This window comes from Mauremys reevesii, linkage group 2, assembly GCF_016161935.1.
Source record: "Mauremys reevesii isolate NIE-2019 linkage group 2, ASM1616193v1, whole genome shotgun sequence".
In the NCBI taxonomy this organism is placed as follows: Eukaryota; Metazoa; Chordata; order Testudines; family Geoemydidae; genus Mauremys; species Mauremys reevesii.
In genome coordinates this window covers 145564515-145583920 of record NC_052624.1, presented here as the reverse complement: position 1 = coordinate 145583920, position 19406 = coordinate 145564515, and the positions used below count along the sequence as shown (strand labels likewise).

The window sequence follows — 19406 nt, the reverse complement described above, 5'->3', positions numbered from 1 at the left end:
GTAGTGACAAAATTGATTTGCTACTTAAATTTTAACTTACTAAATGTTGCTGAAAAATCATTCTCTTACGTGCCAAGATCTGAATTCAGGGTTCCGGTTGCATTGCAAGAGCTGAGGACACCACAAGTATCTACAGAAAGAAACTATTTGACTTGTGTTTCTGATAGCAGCTCTGCTATCACTGCTGCTGACAGGTAAATGGAGGGGCTGACTACATCAGTTAGAATGCATTTTCCGTTGTTAAATGTCACTAAGTTGTCACTAGTAAGGATCACAGATACGTTTTCTATTCATTTAAAATGTGCAGTATGTGTCTGGATTAACACACTGCCCTAGAGACCTGTGATAACTCTTCATATTTCTTTTGCAAAAACGTAGTTATTTTCTTAGCCACGAAGAACAGCTTATCGTGTAGTGGGGATTCTTCCCTGACCCACAAGTGATTTCAGCTGTCAGAATAGAAAGAGTAGAGTTGGCAGCATTGCAAGTTACTTTCCAGTGTGCAGTGGATAATCAAATGGGTGTTTGCATCACTTCCCTTCTAAGCCTCAAGGCCGTTCCCGAGTAAAATCTTCAGTCTGGAATTTGGGTACCCAAAGTTAAACAAATGTAGATTAGATATTGAAACACAATGCCTTGATTTTCACAGGTGTTATCTAGAGCTCCCATTTTCTTTAGCCAAAAGTGCAGGTTGATCAGACCCTATTCAGAAGGGGTGAGGAGTGGGAGAGAATGTAGCCAGATTTCCCCCCCCCCCCCAAAGGTGTTGATCACCTGCAGTTCTCATGCAAGGCAATGGGAGTGAGATGTGCTCAGCACCTTTGAAATAAGTGACATAGTTCAAGTGCTCAACTCTTGGTGCTTAACTTGTTTCAAGCTAGGTCTTCTGAGCATCATTTAAGACACTTCACCTGCAATCATTAGTTCTGGTAAGAGTACTGTAGTTCAGGAGGTGCTTGCTGTTAACAAAAGCTTCTGGTTAGGGAGACCGTTTTAACAGCAAGTACGATCTTGCCTCAAAAGCCTTTCTGAGCAAATGCTGAGGTGAAAATGGGGCTGAAATCTGTTGCTTCTGCCTACTACTTCAGAGATTAAATGAGCAAATTTTTTTGACAGTGTAAACTGTCATTTAACTAGCTTCTGATTTCCATCCCCTTATGGCTACTTGAAAGCATCTGATTCTGTCTTTCAGATTTTTTTTTAATAGCACAAGTCCAACCTGGTGGATGTTGTTAATGTTGGCACAATTCTGAGTCCATCACTTTTTGTAACAACAGCAAAAATATTACGGATCTGTGCATTCATAAATAAGTTCTCAATTCAGAAAGAGGTTTTATTTTTTTTACCCACCAACTTATCTACCAGTCATTCCCCATGAGAATGAGTTTCACTTATGAGAACTATCACTGCACCAAGCACTGTCAGATCTGAGGAGAGACTTTTTTGTGTTTGAATATGAAAGCAGCAAGGACTGTGGCAAAATAGCTTGGTGTGGTGAAATGTGCAGACTAGCGTATCTTGTAATGCTGATCAGACTGGTTTAACTATTTTCAGCCTGCTCTAGAATTGGCCTTTTTTCAAAGCTTTGAATCTGAAGAACTCTAAAGGTCCTATGTCTGCCATGCTTATATAAACAGAAAATGCTACATACCAGGACTTAGAGGAGGGGAGGGAACTATCTATATGGTTTGGCTTTCTAAATCTCTGAAACAGTGCTGCTGAGATCAGAACAGTGAAAATGAGGCTCTTGCATCAAACAGCTAAACTGTGAAATTATTTGGCACTGGGGTTGCTTCTAGAATACTGTGTTCAGCTCCGGTGTCCACAGTTAACAAAAGGTGCTGAAAAATTAGAGGGTTGAGAAGAGAGACATGACAACCATTAAAGTGTTGGAAAACATGCCTTATAGTGAGGGACTCCAGGAGACTGAGATATATAACTCTTCAAAGAGAGGGTTAAGGAGTGACTTGAACATAATCTAAAATACATACATAGGAAAGGGAGACTTGATAGAGGGCTCTTTATGGCTGCCTCCAAGTGGCCTATCCTCTTAGCCCTCAGTGCGAGGAGCTCTTACAGGTTCCCGGGGAAGGTACTCGGCATGGTAATGGCCATTCAGGTCAGACCTGGAAATTGACATTGGAAATGGTCAGTCTGGGAATAACCATCTCCAGTCTCATGTCTGGTCTGGCAGTTAACGTAACAGGATGTTTGGGGCAGCAGGCAGGGTGGCAAATCCTCACACTCCTGCCAGTGGCATGTATTGGATCTAACCCCATCAGTGGAAGAATTTTAACTACATTTTCCATTCAAAAATCTATATTTTTTTTTTTAGAGGGAAAGTTTTCTTATTTCAAAGCTTTGGATGGATGGGAAGAACTTTCCTCTTTTCTATTACAGAGCAAAGACCTAAATTGGAATTTGACCCTGGGACTTTTGCTCAGGACTCAATTCTGTGCCTCATTACCGTGAACTGGTTGGGGGAACAAACCACCCCAACAATGTAGACACCATTTCCCTAGTGGTGGTTGTACCCAATTAAAAAAAAAATCTCATTGAACTTAATCCATGTTCAGCTGGCAGCAGCCATCCTCAGTGCCAGCACTAACTGCCACTGCCTCCGCTCAGCTGGGTCTCCCTGACATGTGCTGCAGACCCATCGCAAAGGTTTTGTCAAAGAGTTAGAGCACTGACATTCAGTGGGATACAGGAATGAAAAGACAGTCACCTTTGTTACCCTGTGGGAGGGGACCCCAGGAGCTGAACTAAGGTACAGGCTGGGTGTGAGGTTGTGTGCATAGCCATGTGACCCCCATGGGCTGTTCTGGGGCTTCTCTGTGTGCTTCTACCTAGTGCTATAGCTGAGGGAGTTCATCCCTATTTCCTTGGCTGCCAGGCCAAGGCAGTTGGGGCTTTGATGGTTCAAACCCCATGCAGGACAGAACTGGCACTGTTAACACTCGTGCTAGGCCTGCTGGCAGAGCATACTTCAGTACTAGAGTTATGAGGCTGTGTTCTGAGTTTATGTAACAAGGGGGGGGGGGGAAGGGGTGTGAAATGTGTCCACCCATGGGCTCTGAGTGACTCCAGCACCAAAACCACACCCCACTGCCATTTTTAATGATGCAACTGGGTTACAGTGGTAACAGGTACCTGTAGTTCCCAGAGCCAGACACGAGAGGGCAATAACCACCTTGCACTAAGCTGCTGTTACATCTCTGCAGGCAAAGGTGCAAGGCCTGAGTGCTCTCCCTGAGGGAGGAGCTGGCCTGGCAGCTGGCTGCCTGGGGGGGCGGGAAATGGGCCAGCTGCTCCACAGGCACCAACCTGCAATGGCCATAGGTGACCAGGGGGCAGCGGAGATGGAGCAGCTGGGCTTGGTGTGGCCTGGGCTTCCAACCCAGTGGGGTGGGGGGAGCAGGAAGTCTTGTGGGCTGCAGCCTGAATGGCTTGCACTGACACAACACACTGTGCTCTCCTCCAGGCAGGAGTCAGCCAAAAGCCAGGATAAGTGGGCACCTGGCTTCAGCTGCCAGCCTGCCCCAGCCAGAGTGAGCCTGACACCCCTGGGCTGCAAAAGACAAACCCCTAAACCAAGGGAGGGGTTTAATGTGAGCTCTGTTGGGTTTTTGCCTTAAGCTGGGGTTTGCTTAGGAAGAGCTGGGCCTGTAATGCTGCATATAGCCTGCAGAGAAGGCACTGTAGGCTGCCTGGGGAATTGAGTGGGCAGGAAAACAGGCAGCCTCTGTTGGGAGAGGTGGGTCTCCTACCCCCCCCCCAGGAGGTGATGGATGGGGAGTTGGCAGCCTGAGGGGGCAGATGCCCTGAATTGTAGAAGCCCCCTGTCCCTTCATCCCACCTGCCTTGCCCCACAGCTCTGCGGGGCAAAGGTTTCTTTCTGGACCCATTTAGGAGTGTGCTTCTGGGGCAGCTGTGGGCCTCTGCCTTGTCTCTGTGGGGTAGGGGGAGCCCCCCACTCCTGCCCTGATTGGTTTCTCCCACCCCCTTTCTGTCCCATGTACAGGGGATACAGCCCCAGCAGGAGCCCCCTCACAGCCTGCTCTGAGCACCTAAGTCCTTTGAGCTGGGAGGGTGGGAAGAGCTGCCCAGCCTGTTGTGGTGCCAATTTCCATACCCCCCCATTTCACAGCCTCTGCCCTGGGGCGGGAGGGATCTGTCCCTGCAGGGCTCATCACATGGGGGGGGTGTCTGTCCCCACAAGCCCCGCCCAGCTCAGCACCAGTTGAATGTGCGCCCCACCAGCCTGAAGAAGTGCTCATTGTGGGCGCTGAAGTAGGTGCAGAGCTGCTCCAGCAGCTGCTCAGTGATGGGTGGGTGGGGCCGCCCCTTTGACTTGTCCAGGCAGTGCTGGTGGGCCCCGACCCGCAGGCAGTAGAAGCCCTTGGTCTGGTTGAAGTAGAAGTTATCAGGGCCCAGGCTGGGTGCTAGGCCCAGGAACTGCTCCACGCGGCGCAGCTCAGGCAGGGGCTCGCGGATCAGGCCACCCCCATCCACCACATGGATGTGGGCCAGGGGGAAAGCAGCCAGCCAGCGGGCCAGGTGCAGGGCATAGAGGCTGCGTTGGATGGCCTTGTAGCGGGTGTTGAGGCCCCGGTCCCCCCGCAGCAGGAGCCGCTCCAGGGGCGGGTAGGGCTTGTACCGTGCCTGGCGGTTGTACAGGATCTGGGTGTAGTCTGACACCAGCCGCTCCACCGGGTCCCGCACAATGAGCAGCAGCCGCATGGCAGGGTCCATTGCGCGGATGCGCTCAGGGGCCTCTAGGGAGGAGAAGTAGCCTGGGGTCTTCTCCACGGTGAGCTGGCTGGGGCCTGACAGGGGCATCTGTTGGCGGTACCAGCCCAGCCCCCGCTGGTAGTTCTCCTCCCGGTTGAAGAAGTGCACCTCGGCACGGGCAGCGGCCACCTGGGGGTGCAGCGCCAGCATCTCCAACAGGGCCCGCGTCCCCCCCTTCCGCACCCCGATGATAATTCCCTGGGGCAGGTGGCGCTGCAGGCTGCTGGCCTGGAACGTGGATGTGTTTCCCAGCCACGGAGCCACCTGGGCCCAGGGCTCCAGTGTCCCCTGTGCCAGGTGGGCCCCCCAAGCCTCCACCAGCAGGAGCAGCCAGCCGGCCCACCAGCAGGCCATGGCTGCCCTTGTCCAGGATAGATGGGCACAAGTAGACTGGGCTCTTGGTAGGAGCTGAGGGTCTGCTGCGTAGACTAGAGGCTGCTCAGCTCACACCCAACCCCCTTCCATGACCAGGGTTAACTCCAGGGGCTCCCCTCCCTTGCCCCCAGTGGGGTCCCACCCTGCTCCGGGCTGGCAGAGCCCCTTCCCTGGCACTATCTCCACTCAGAGGGGCAGCGGAGCACTACGGCCCCGGTCGGCTTCCTGCCGCAGCTCTGCTCCTGGGCCCCTTGTTTGAGTATCCGGCTCCTCAATGCCTGGTGCAGCCCGGGGCTGGTGGCCACCTGCGGGAGGAAGGGGAGAAACGGGGAATCAGCTGGAGCAGCTCAGACCAGTGGGGCCAGTGTGATGGGGCGGGCTCCCTCTCTTATGGGCCCCAGGTGCCCATCCTGGGCAGGGGCGTGAGAAGGAGCTGAGATGGGGGCGGGGGTGGATTTCTGTTCTACTAGGCCCTGCTCCCCAGCCCCTCATGATCAGCTGGGCTGGCCTGGGGCCCAGGCCAGAGCCCCCAACCCAGCTGCTTCCTGCCCCATGAAGGACACTGCAAGCCAATGCCTGCCCTCTAGTGGCCACTCAATGCCAACCATTCATGTATTGCAGGGAGCCGTGAAGGAAGGGCCCCACTCCCGAGTTCAGGGGACTTTCACTCCAGCCCTGGAAAGTTGCTGCTGTGCAGACGGGTTCCCAGGCTCTCCGGGATGCGGCAGCCCCCACCCCCAGGTTGTTCCCCATCCCTGGCTGGAAGGCATAGGCCTCAGGCCCTTGTCCACAGGCAGGGCAGGTAGGAGATGTCACAAGCTGTGACTGCACCAGGGGGCCTGGGCTGCACTGGCTGAGCAGAGGCAGGGGTGGGTAGACACGGACACAGATGTGTGGGCATGAAGAATTGTGCCCTCCTGTTCTTCTTCGAGTGATTGCTCCTATGCATTCCAGTCAGGTGTGCGTGCCGCGCGTGCACAGCTCTTCGGAACACTTTTACCCTAGCAACTCCGGCGGGCTGGCTGGCGCCCCCTGGAGTGGCGCTGCTATGGCGCCTGTTATATACCTCAGCCGGCCCGTCCGCTCCTCAGTTCCTTCTTACCGCCCGTGACGGCCAGTTGGAACTGTGGAGTGCTCTCTGTCCTCCACAACCCTAGCTCTCGCTACTTTTTCGTGTATATAGTTCGTTTAGTGATTAGTATAGATAGTTTTTAGGATAAGGTTAAGGGGGGTTTCCCCTCCCTTTCCTCCCCCGGTGCGGGCTCATGCCCAAGGCACCGTGCTTTAAGCCCTGTGCATCTTGCCAGCGGCCTATGCCAGTAGGGGATCCGCACGACGCCTGCCTCCGTTGCCTCGGTGAGAGTCACAGGACAGATAAGTGCCCTATCTGTTCCTCTTTCAAACCCCGGACGCGTAAGGAGCGGGACATAAGATTAAAGCAGCTCCTCATGGAGGCTTCGCTCCAGCCCCCGGCACCGTCCGCGCCGGCGCCGAAGGCTTCATCGGTACGGAGCGCACCGCCGGCCCCGGGCCGTTCCGGCACCGAGACTCCGCGGCCTCAGCCACCGGCACCGCAGGCCTGGCACCGCTCCCTGTCGCCATCAAGGAAGCGCAAGCCGGCGAAAGTGGGGGCCAAGTCCCACGCTGAGGGCCCAGTAGCCAAGACAATTGCGCCACCTGCGGTCCCCGCTGTGGCTGTGCACAGGACGTGCACCGGGCCATTGACTCCGGCGCCGCAAGGGCCGTCGAGTCCGGCACCGCCATGCTCCCCGGCACCGACCGCGGTTGAGCTCCGGCTGCCATCGACGCCAGAGACTTTTTCCACAGCGCGTGAGCTCATAGAGCTCACAGAGGCATCGAGCCTCCGGCCCCGCCGGTGCGGGCTATCGTTTCGGCGGGAAAGCCGGCAATGATGATACGGCCGCCCTCTCCGGACAGACTGCACAGACGACGCTCCCGGTCCCGGTCACGTTCCCGGTCCCGCTGCAGGTCACCGTCCCGTCGCTCGAGATCTCGGCACCGCTCGCCATCGCGGTACCGGTTGCCGTTCCGATGCCGGTCGCAGTCCCGGTACCGTTCGACATCACGGTACCGGTCGCACTCCCGGCGTCGCTCCAGGTCCAGATCCTGGTCGAGCTCCCCGCACCGCAGCGGACGTTGGTCTCGGTCACCATCCCGGTACCATGCAGACCGGCACCGATCCTCGGCACCGTCCGGGGACAGACTGCCTCATTCGACGGCGCAATCCGACAGCGCCTCGGCACCTCCATGGCCATCCCGCCCCGCGTCAGTTGCTTCCGGGGCAGACAGTAACGGGCACCTGCCACCTACCCCACAAGGCCAACCTCAGGGGGCACAGCAGTGGGGCTTCTGGGTTCCCTGGGCCCAGTATGAGACTCGGGGGGTGCCGTTCCCTCCAAGAGCCCCTGCCTCCGAGCGCAGGGTACCAGAGGCGACCGTCAGCCGACCGGCACCTTCGCCACCGGGCGCGGTTTCCATACCACCTGACCCCCAGAGGCACACGCAACCCGACCCAGCCGACGAGCAGTCAGCAGGTCCATTGACGGAGGCTGCCGTCCAGGGCTTGTCCTCGTCGTCCTCACCTGACAAGGCGGTGGCCGGAGCATCTGCTAAGGATCCTCCGCCGATAGACCTAAGGGCGCACCAAGACCTGCTTCGCCGCGTGGCGACGGCCATGGCTCTCCCCGTGGCGGAGGTCCAGGAGGACGAGGACCCCATAACAAATGTCATTGGAGTGGAGGCTCCAGTGCGCGTGGCTTTACCGTTCGTTCGGACGATACAAAAGAACGCCACCACACTCTGGCAGACGCCTGCGTCCATCCCTCCTACGGTCCGTGGGGTTGAGCGCAAGTACTCAGTCCCCCCCCACGGGCTACGAGTATCTGCATACTCACCCGACCCCGGACTCGTTGGTCGTTCAGTCGGTCAACAACAGGGAGAGGCATGGTCAACCTGCCCCTGCGCCAAAGTCAAAGGACGCGCGGCGAATGGACCTGTTAGGCCGCAAGGTCTACTCGGCTGGCGGCCTGCAACTTCGCATCGCCAACCAGATGGTCCCCCTCGCCAGGTACGTGTATGACATCATGGCGTCCCTGGCGAAATTTACAGAGCTCCTACCAACAGCCTCCCGCCAGGAGTTCTCCGCATTGTTGGAGGAGGGGAAGAAATCGTCCAGGTCCTCCATCCAGGCCGCCCTTGACTCTGCGGACTCGGGAGCTCGGACTTTGGCCTCAGGGGTGACGATGTGGCGCATATCCTGGCTGCAGTCCTCCACCCTGCCACCGGAGGTGCAGTATACATTACAGGACCTGCCCTTTGACACCCAGGGTCTTTTCTCCGAGAAAACTGATTCCCGGATCCAGACCCTGAAGGACGGTCGCATCGCCATCCGCACCCTCGGGATGCACACACCGGCTGCGCAGCGCAGGTACTTCCGGCAACAACCCTCCCGGTCTTTCCCTCAACAGCGGTACCGCCCGTACAACAGCAGGCGACCAGGCCAGAATCGCCGTCGTCCATCCGGCAACAAGTGCAACCAGGGCCAGGCCCCTTCCAAGGCCCCGCAAGGTTCCAAGCAGGCCTTTTGATGGGACGCCCGAGGACGGCCCATCAGTCTCTCCACCGGATCCTACCCTTTTGTTTCGCAACCGCCTCTCCCATTTCTTTTCGGCGTGGTCCCATATAACTACGGACAACTGGGTGCTCCAAACAATCCAGTCGGGATACCGCCTTCAGTTTGTATCGCCCCCCCCCTTCCCACCCACCCTCCCTGTCCCTCTTCAGGGACCCCTCTCACGAGCAATTCCTCTTACAAGAGGTCCAGACTCTGTTGAGCGTGGGTGCCATAGAGGCAGTGCCTCAAGACAGGCGGGGCAGGGGATTCTATTCCCGTTATTTTCTCATCCCCAAAGCAAAAGGAGGGCTACGTCCTATCCTGGACCTTCGCGAGCTGAACAAATATCTGCTCAAGCCCAAGTTTCTCATGGTCACCCTGGGGACTATCATTCCCTCTCTGGATCCGGGAGACTGGTTTGCCGCCCTCGACATGAAGGACGCCTACTTCCATGTCGCGATCTACCCTCCCCATCGACGCTACCTGCGTTTCGTGGTGAACAATGCACACTACCAGTTCGCAGTGTTGCCATTCGGCCTATCCACCGCACCGAGGGTGTTTACCAAGTGCATGGCAGTGGTTGCCGCAGCCCTCCGCCGTCGTCAGATACACGTCTACCCGTATCTCGACGATTGGCTGGTTCGCGGAACGTCTCAGCGCCTGGTAATGGACCAGATGACAGAAATCCTGTCCCTCTTTCAGCGACTCGGTCTTCTCATCAATGCCGAGAAGTCCACCTTGATTCCGTCGCAGCGGGTGGAGTTCATTGGAGCGGTCCTCGACTCCTCGTTGGCCCGCACCTGCCTACCACAATCTCGGCACCAGACGATGGTCTCCATCATCCGGGACCTCGTCACCTTCCCAACCACGACGGTGCGATCCTGCCTCTGCCTCCTGGGCCACATGCATCGTGTACGTATGTCATCGCGTACGCGTGGCTCCACCTCCGCCCGTCCCAGTCTTGGCTCGTGTCGGTGTACCGGCCACATCGAGATCCCATCGACATGGTGGTCACGATCACCAAGACTACCCTCGAGTCCCTCCGCTGGTGGCTCGACCCAGAGGTCGTGTGTGCGGGAGTCCCGTTCCACCCTCCTCGTCCATCCGCCACTCTGACCACGGATGCCTCAGCGCTCGGTTGGGGAGCTCACCTGGGCGACCTTCACACCCAAGGCCTTTGGTTGCCCCAAGAGCTCGCTCTGCACATCAATATCCACGAGCTGCGAGCGATCCGTTTGGCGTGTCACACCTTCCGCACCCGTCTGCAAGGCCACTGTGTGACAGTGTTCACGGACAACACCACGGCAATGTTCTACGTGAACAAGCAGGGCAGAGCCCGCTCCTCCCTCCTCTGCAAGGAAGCGCTGCTCCTGTGGGACTTCTGCGTGACCCCCTCCATTCACCTGGAAGCGTCCTTTCTTCCGGGAGTGCAGAACACGCTGGCCGACCATCTCAGCAGGTCGTTCCTCTCCCACGAGTGGTCTCTCCGTCCCGATGTCGTGCACACAATCTTCCAGAGGTGGGGGTTTCCCCAAGTAGACCTATTCGCGTCCAAAGAGAACAGGAAGTACCACCTGTTTTGCTCGTTCCGGGGTCACTCGCCGGGCTCCCTATCGGACGCCTTCCTTTACTCCTGGAAGGATCACCTCCTCTACGCCTTCCCTCCGTTCCCGCTCGTACACTGAGTGCTACAGAAGCTGTGGAGGGACAGAGCCCATGTCATACTCGTAGCTCCGGCCTGGCCGAGGCAGCATTGGTACACCCTGCTGCTAGAGCTCTCCGTTCGGGATCCCGTCCCCCTTCCGTTGTGGCCGGACCTCATCACACAGGACTTTGGCAGACTCCGCCATCCGAACCTGCAGTCCTTCCATCTTACAGCTTGGTACCTGCGTGGTTGACCCGCACAGAGAGGGACTGTTCAGCGGCAGTTCAGCACGTCCTGCTAGAGAGCAGAAAGCCTTCCACTCGCTCCACCTATCTGGCGAAATGGAAGCAGTTCGCGCTCTGGTGTGACCAACGAGGCCTCAATCCCTTTGTAGTCCCTGTCCCTACCATCCTGACTACCTCTGGTACCTTAAGGAGCAAGGTCTTGCGGTCTCCTCCTTGAGAGTTCACCTGGCAGCAGTGTCCGCCTTTCGTCCATCTGTGGAAGGTCGGTCCATCTTCTCCAACCAGATGGTTTCCCGCTTCCTTAAAGGCCTGGACCGCTTGTACCCGCCGGTGCGGCGTCCGGCTCCGACCTGGGATTTGAACCTCGTGCTGGCCAAGCTGATGGGTCCCCCCTTCGAGCCCTTGGCCACATGCTCCCTGCTCTACCTCTCCTGGAAGACAGCCTTCCTCGTTGCCATTACATCAGTGAGACGAGTCTCTGAGCTCCGTGCTCTAACGGTGGGTCCACCATACACAGTCTTCCACGGGGACAAGGTACAGCTTCGACCACATCCGGCCTTCCTCCCTAAGGTGGTGTCGGCCTTCCACCTCAACCGGGAGATCTTCCTCCCGGTCTTCTTCCCGAAGCCGCATGCCTCGCCTCGGGAGCAACAGCTTCACACCCTCGACGTCCGCAGGGTGCTCGCTTTTTACATCGAGCGGACGAAGCCCTTCCGGCGTTCGCCCCAGCTGTTCGTAGCGGTTGCTGACCGCATGAAAGGCGAGCCGATCTCCTCCCAACGGATTTCCTCCTGGGTCACAGCATGTATCCGGACCTGCTACGAGCTTGCTTGCGTGCCACCATGCCGCCTCACCGCTCACTCCACTCCACTCCACGAGAGCGCAAGCCTCGTCGGCCACCTTCCTGGCCCATGTCCCCATCCAGGACATCTGTAGAGCGGCCACCTGGTCTTCTGTACACACCTTCGCTTCCCACTACGCGTTGGTGTAGCAGTCTCGAGACGACGCAGCCTTCGGCTCCGCGGTATTACACTCCGCCACGTCTCACTCTGACCCCGCCGCCTAGGTAAGGCTTGGGAATCACCTGACTGGAATGCATAGGAGCAATCACTCGAAGAAGAAGAGACGGTTACTCACCGTAGTAACTGTTGTTCTTCGAGATGTGTTGCTCCTATCCATTCCAGACCCGCCCTCCTTCCCCACTGTCGGAGTAGCCAGCAAGAAGGAACTGAGGAGCGGACGGGCCGCCTGAGGTATATAACAGGCGCCATAGCGGCGCCACTCCAGGGGGCGCCAGCCGGCCCGCCGGAGTTGCTAGGGTAAAAGTGTTCTGAAGAGCCGTGCACGCGCGGCGCGCACACCTGACTGGAATGGATAGGAGCAACACATCTCGAAGAACAACAGTTACTACAGTGAGTAACCGTCTCTTCCTGGCCTGGGGAGCAGCCCTGGGAAGGGGCCAGTACAGACTAATCCCCCCAGGTTCTGGACAAGCTGAGCCCAGAGCTAGGAGATTAGGTGGCATGGGCCTTGAGGGACCTGGGTTCTGTTCTCACCTCTGCCACTAACTCACACTGCAACCCCAGGCAGGTCCCGTTCCCTCTCTGCCTCTCTTTTCCCCACCCCAGCAGCGGGACTAATCTCAGGGCAGTGGGGGCAGAGCTTTGAGCTGCAGCACTGCTGTCCCGGTGCAGGAGGGCACCAGCCTGCTGGCTGAGCAAGGGGAGAGCCTTGGCCCCATGGAAAATCTTCCCTGGGCCGGGACCCCACTGGGATCTCCCCCAGGAGCTTTGGAAAATGTGTCCCAGCGCCCACCCCCAGCATAAAAACAACAGCACAGGAGTCTGGTCACAGCTGAACAACTAGCCCAAAGAAATCGGTATCAGCTTTTGGAGGCTAAAACCCCCTTCTTCAGCTGCATGGAGTAAAAATTACAGATACTGGTACAGACATATCTGTAATTTTTACTCCATGCAGCTGAAGAAGGGGGTTTTAGCCCACAAAAGCTGATGCCCAAAGAAATCGGTTCATCGTTAAAGTGTCACCGGACATCTTGGTGTTCTGGTGGATTCAGGCTAACGGCTCCCCCCTGATCCCCAGCCGGAGCAGCACCCACCAGCATGAAATAGCCCCCGGGGCAGGCATCTCCTAGGGCCTCGCAGCGCACATGTGCCCCAGCCCCACCGCCTCAGCCATGTTACCCCGCACAGGCCCAGCCCCCCCCCTGCACCCCTCCGGCGGGGTCACGCAGCTCCTCCAAGCTGCATTTAAAGACTCCACGTTCCAGACTCCCATTTACACCAGTTTAAACAGGCAGTGACTCCCCATGCCAATCTGTGGGGGGCGGGGTTCTTCTCACCCCGCTAGCAGCAATCAGCCTGCCCTCCCCCCCGACACAAACACCCCCACGTGCCCAGCCAGCCCCGCCCCACAGGAGCTGCTGCTCCGGGCCACGAGGGACCCCAGGCGACGCACTTCCCCCGCCCGCCTGACGCCCTAACCGAGCCCCCGGGAGCCTGGCTGGCGTCACCGAGCGTCGAGCCCCGTGTCCCAGCCCCCCCGGGGGGCAGGTGTGTCGCCATGGACACCGCGCGGGGAGGTGGGGGCTGCTGAGCCCCAGCAAACTCCGCTCCCCAGGCCGAGGGGAAACCGAGGCGGGCGGTGCCGCTCCCAGCACCCTGTGCTGCGGGGGAGGGTTCCAGCTGCCGCCCGGGAGGGGGGCGCGTTCCCGGCTCGGGGAGCCTGGCTGGGCAGTGGGGGCAGCGGGTATGGCGCCGGGAACCCTGGTGGGAACGGCCCGGGCCCAGACAGACCCGGCATCGGCCGCGGGCACAGACCGAGCCACTGTGATCGCGCCGGCTCTGGGTGGGGGGGGCTGGGAGCCAGGACTCCTGGGTTCTATCCCCGGCTCAGGGATGGGAGTGGTGGTTGGGGGGGTGGGTCTGGGAGCCAGGACTCCTGGGTTCTCTCCCTAGCTCTACAGTTAAGGAACTGCGCGGTCTTGGCTGGGTCTCCCCCTCTCAGCTCCCCCTGGGGCTAGTGACGCCGCTGGGGGGCTGGGGTCTGGGCCTGCCCGTCTCTCGGGGGGAGGCTGTTTGGCTCGGTGACGTGTCTTGCTCTAATGAGGCGGCCCCGCGGGACGATCCCCACTTCCTGGCGGATGCTAATTAGTGGGGAAGGGGGGGCAGCGCAGCGCAGACAGTCACCGCGGTCGGGGAGGGCGTTTAAAGGGACAAACGCCTCACTATAGGGATGGGGGAGATTGAGCCCCAGCCCGCGGGGCCCCACGTGGCTGTAGCGCCCCAGGGACCCAGCCACGGGCCCAGCTCTTAACTGTCCGCCAAGGAAGGGGCACCAGGGCTGAATTTGTGCCCTGGCGTGTCTGGGCAGAGCCTGGCACCCCTGAGCCCAGCAGTTCCTAGCCCGGGTACGCCGGGACCGGCTCGAGCCCCAGCGCATCTTTCCTGGGGGGCACCCAGTGCCAATGACCCCGGCTGGCGTCATACCAGGGAGCCAGCCCCGTACCAAGGACCCGGCCCCCATCTGCGCTCCCTCCTCCAGGATGGCACCTGGACCGGAGCCTGTCCTCCCCCTCGCTCCTGCTCCGGGCCCCCCAGCCTGGCGCCGCTTTCCCGGGGAAGGTGCCCCCCCGTGGGGGGTGAGCAGGGGGCGAGGTGCCAGCCAGGGAGCCGGCAGGTCTCTCACCTGGGGGGGCGGGCGGAGTTCCCGGCCGGGCTGGGAGCCAGGAGGAGAAATCCCCCATGGCGCTGGGGGAGCGACACGGCCCCGGCTTGTGCTGGGAGCGGGGTCGGGTCTATGGGTCTAGGCCCCTCGTTGGTTTAAAGAGACGCGGCGATCGGCCCCCAGCAGCACCAGCCCCCGCACTCCCGGGACCCCCCGTCCTCTGAGCCCGCCCGGCGAGGCGAGGGTTAAAAGCACCCGCCCAGGCCCGGGGCGGTCCCGGCCACAGGGAGAGGGCGGGGCGGGGGCAGGTGACCTAACACCGCCTGCCCCGGGCAGCCTGAGCCAGACCCCCCGGAGCGAATGCAAATGGGTTACAGCCCCCGCCCCCCGAGTCACCCCTTCCCCATATCCGTCCCTCCCCGCCCCAGGGCCCACCCAGTTCCCGAGCGGGTTTTCACACGGGGGCTCCCCCCGGGATGTCCCGGCGCTGCCCTGGGGACCCGCCACCTGCGAACACGTGTTCGGGCCGCCCACACTGCGGCGCCCTCGCTTCCAGCTGACCCTGCCTCAGTTTCCCCAACTGCCCTGGGTGTCTCTCACTCCGTCTGAGCTGGATCCCAGCCCAGGGGAAGCAGCAGCTTGGAACTGGACCGGGGTGGGGGCGGGATCCGGCCGGGGGCTGCAACTCACGGGCTGGTCCGGGCGCGAAGCGACACCGCCGAGCAGACCCTTGGGAGGGACCCGCCGCTGGGACCCCCCGTCCCGTCCGCGGGACGGCTCCTGCAGCCCGGGAGTCCACGCTGCTCTGGGGAGCCGGGGCCAGCGTCTTTGTAACCTGCCGGCCCCGCCCCCGAACCGCCCTGGCCCCGCCCCTGGACCGCCCTGGCCCCGCCCCCCATGCTGCATGGGGAGCCGTGGAGGAGGGGGGGGTACTGCCCCAGCCCCACCCCTGGAGTGCCCTCTTTTCCCAGCCCAGGGTACCCTCGCCTGGCATGGTCCGTGCCCAGCCCCGCCCTTGCCACACACAGAGCCCCACATGGGCCCCCTCGCCAGCAGGAATAGCTGCTTACTCCAAAGCACACAGCAAGTCAGAGCTGGGGCCCAGAAGTCCTGGCTCCCAGCCCCCCCAACCACAATCCCCCACTCCCCTCCCAGTGCTGGGCATAGAACCCAGGCATCCTAGCCCCCACTCCACTCCCAGAGCCAGGGAGAGAACCCAGGCATCCTGGCTCCCAGCTCCCCCCCAACCACTAGCCCCCATTCCCCTCCCAGTGCTGGGGATGGAACCCAGGCGTCCCGGCTCCCAGTTCTGTGCTGTAACCACAAGATTTTAATGCAGGGATGCAAAGTCCAGGCCGAGGGTCAGAGGGTGCCAGCCCCAGAGCCCAGGTGTGGTCTGTCCTGTGGTGAGTGTGTGGGGTGGGGAGGGGGCTGAGTTCATCCTTGGCCCCTCTCCTGAGCCTCAGGGGCCTTAGACATGGCCACCCACCCATGGAGTCTGGCCCGAGCATTGCAAATGGGCCCAAACACCACCCCCCACCCCCTGCCGCCAGCCCATCCTACCCGTCCACCAAAGCAGGACACTTTCCCTTTAAATGTGACAGCTCTTCCCCCCCCCCATGGGTGTGTGTGACATAATTACACAGATTCAGTAGCTCAGGTTCACCCAGAGTTCACAACCCACTGACCTCCCCCTCGCCCTCCCCAGGGGCAGCCGGTGCTAAATAATTAAGGGAGGCTTCAAAAATTAGTGTCAGGCTGAGAGAATCTCTGCAGTGCCCCTCCCCCTTCATTCCCCGCCCACTTTCCTCCTCCCTTTGCAGTCTGCTGCCTCCCCTCCCCCACTCCTGCCCATTTGGGGGGCTCCCCCCGAGTTCCAGCTCAGTCCCTTGGCCTGCTGCAGTAGCGGCTCTGAATGAGATGGGGGCTGGGCGCTGCCCCGAGGAGCTCACCCAGCCAGCTCAGCTCTCCTCCCACCCTGGACCCATAAGCCTTCTGCCCCCAAGCCCACCTTCTGCCCCTTTCCCTGCTGCTCTCCTCAAGCAGGCCTCCGGCCCAGCTCTCCTGCAGCAGTGCCCACTCTCAGCCCCTCACGCGTCCACGCTGCCCTGCACCCATGGGTCCATTTCCTGGGAGCAGCCGCGAGGGAACCCCAGCCCCCAGCATGGATACACTCCGAGAGCACGGCCCCCTCCACGTTGGCAGCTGCTCTGACAAGGGGGTGGAGAATCATCCATAGCTCCTGAAGCCCCCCAGAAACCAGCAGCCATTGGACATGTTTTCACTCCCCCTGGCGCCATCCAGGGCTGAATGGGGCAGCGGGGCTCTGTCAGTCCCCCCGGGGCACAGGCAGGCAGGGGACAGCATGCACAGCCCCACACCTGCTGAGCTCTGTCCCATATCCCCATCCCAGCACTGCCTTCTTGCTTGCATGAGCTGGGAAGCAGCCAGTTGGAGCCCAGCCCAGCTGCAGGAGACCCCAGGGGAGCAGGCGGCCCGGGTGGGATGTCAGGCTCCAGGCCTGCTCGTGGCTCAGCTTCCTGGCTCCTGGGAGCACGTTGGAGGTCCAGGCCGGCTCTTTGACCCCCTCTAGGGCCAGAACCACCAGCGCTTCCCAGTCGCTCAGTCATGCAGAGAGCTTGGGCTGAATCCCCCCAGAGCCATCCAGGGGCCTCACTCCAGGGGTTACTGACCCCAGGGCCAAGGCGGTGCAAGCTTGTTTGTCTGCCCCCCCACCCGCACCTCTGATCCCCAGTGTCCCCACAGCCCCTCCTGCAGGGGCCATGCCGGGAGGGGACAGGAGCTGGGCTTGGCAACAGACCAGGGCCACGCCGGGGGCCTGTTTGGAGCAGGATGTGACCCAGGCCTGCCAAGCTGCAGCTAGTGGCATCGCCCCTCTGGGGGGCAGGGACAGGCCCACAACGGTGCCGAGGGGCATCCGCCATTGGCACTGACAACCCCCTGCCCAGCTGGCACCTGACCCTCCAGGTGCCACCTCTCCGCTGGCCGGCATGTGCAAAGGAGCCTGAGTTCTGGGGCTGCTCCACAGCCAAGGAGCTGCTGGGAGCCCGGGCACCCTGTGAGGAAGTGGGACTGTTCTTAATGTTTCCTCTGAATACTGTGTGGGTGCCTGAGTTTCTGGTCGACCCTCTGTTGCCTGGCAACTAATGGTCCAGCCCTTCCCCCCTACAAGAGGATGCTAAAGATGTGGGAGAACAAATAGGTCAGGTGACCTCCTGGCCCGGGAAAGAGACAAAGGCCAGAAAGGAGAGGCTGGAGGAGGTTTCAGTTTGGAGCTGGCTGGGGACTAGGAGTGAGGGCAGACCTGGGTGTCTGCCTCATTGCCCCCCAGAATGGACTTGGCTGAGGGGTCCTGTTCTCTGTACCTACAAGCTCTGTTTTAGACGTGTTCCTGTCATCTAATAAACCTCTGTTTTACTGGCTGGCTAAGAGTCACGTCTGACTGTGAAGTGGGGGTGCAGGACCCGGTGGCTTCCCCAGGACCCCGCCTGGGTGGACTCGCTGTGGGAAGTGCATGGAGGGGCTTATACTGAATGCTTCAAGGAGAGACCCAGGAGGTGAAGCCGTGTGAGCTTCTTGCCCTGAAGACAGTCTGCTCCAAGGGAAAGGAGGTTCCCCAAAGTCCTGACTGGCTTGGTGGGGAGCAGTTCCAGAGCATCGCCACCCCACAGAGCCCACAGCCCGGGAACTGGGCACTCATGGGGCATGTGGGATCAAGTCCTTGCCCCAGATCGGGGCTGCAAACCCAGCTGACATCCCAGCAGATGCCCTGGCTGCAACATGGCGCGTCGCTCGCTCTGGCTGAGAACTCTGGGGAGAGATGGGCACCGCCCTCAGCCTGACCGATGCCTGGAGGCCCAGACCAGCAAGAACTAAAAACCTCTGAGGGGAAGGGCCTACCCCCCCTCCCCCACGCATTTCACTCCTGGCTGGCGGAGGCAGCTGGTTTTCTGGCCCAGGTGCCAGCTCTCCCCACGCAAAGGGGGCAGCCTGGGCACCCAGCTCAGGGGTCCCCTGGGTGCCAGCACTTCTAGGGGTTAGGCACAACACTGCCTGAGTCCGGCTGCAAGTGCCCAGCCCAGGTGCCAGCCCTTTCCTAAGGACTTGGGGCCCACACCCATAAACAGCAGGACCCCCCTCCCCCGGGGGGGTTCCATTCATTCAGCATCTGGGGCAGGAAGGGGGCTGAGATTGCCCATGGAGGGGGGGCTGGGTGTACGGGGTGCCAGCCCCCACCAGAACTGGGCTCCTGAGCCCCCTCCCCAACCTGGGAAACTCCTAGATGTGGCCCTGCTCTGCCGATCCCTGACTGAGTGGGGAAGGCCGGCCTGGCACAGCCGGGGTGGGCCCGGCCCAGACAGGAGTGAGACAGGCAGCTCCCTGCCCATTGCTGATCACCCCCCTGCAGGAATTACAGCCTTCCCCAGCGAGCCCAACCCCCACCCTGCAGTTACCCCCAGGCCCCGCTATGTGCCAGCTGCCCTCGGATTGCACCCAGCCTGGCCCCTGCAGCTCACTGCCTCTCTGCTGAGCTCCTGCTGCTGCCTGGGCCCTGTACCCCGCTAATGGAAACGTACCAGGAGCTGGCTGGGACCCCCCCCCACCTCGTCAGTCAAGCAGGGGAGCAGCTTCCAGGCCAGCTCACAAGTGATGCTTTTCACACTTCGTTATCTGCCATTTCTGGCGCAGAGGGGGGTGGAGGGGCAGCCAGCTGCTTACCCAGCTACATGGGGCTGAGCCCCTCCCCCACCTCAGCAGTGTCAGGCAGGGAAACTAAGGCACATGTAGATCACGCTGATCACCTGGCTCACTCCCCTGCACAGCTGGGGGTCGAGGCCCAGTGACTCATGGGCCTGTCAGAGGCCCCAAGGGGGTGCAGGGCAGTGGACGGATGTGCAATCTCACCCCTGGACCCCACTCCCCCCCAGAGTTGGGACAGAAGCCCCGTTCCGCACGCCCAGCCCATACCCCTTCCAAGGGCTGGAACCCAGGATCCTCTCTGGATCCG

At 60.3% G+C, this 19406-nt stretch overlaps 1 protein-coding gene across 1 annotated transcript; it reads right to left on the bottom strand.

Annotated features, from left to right (window-relative positions):
• Positions 1-1091: 1091 nt before the first annotated feature.
• LOC120397726 (heparan sulfate glucosamine 3-O-sulfotransferase 1-like) lies at positions 1092-15172 on the bottom strand. Its single transcript, XM_039524086.1, has 2 exons — positions 15068-15172; positions 1092-5474 (listed from the first exon to the last, which is right to left on the bottom strand). Exon 2 carries the CDS (start codon positions 5146-5148, stop codon positions 4234-4236), a length of 915 nt encoding a protein of 304 aa, XP_039380020.1. The 5' UTR covers positions 5149-5474; positions 15068-15172; the 3' UTR covers positions 1092-4233.
• Between the last annotated feature and the right edge of the window lie 4234 nt (positions 15173-19406).

What these genes read in the sequence shown, in the direction of transcription:
- LOC120397726 (XM_039524086.1), bottom strand. Translation starts at nt 5,148, where the DNA reads ATGGCCTGCTGGTGGGCCGGCTGGCTGCTCCTGCTGGTGGAGGCTTGG.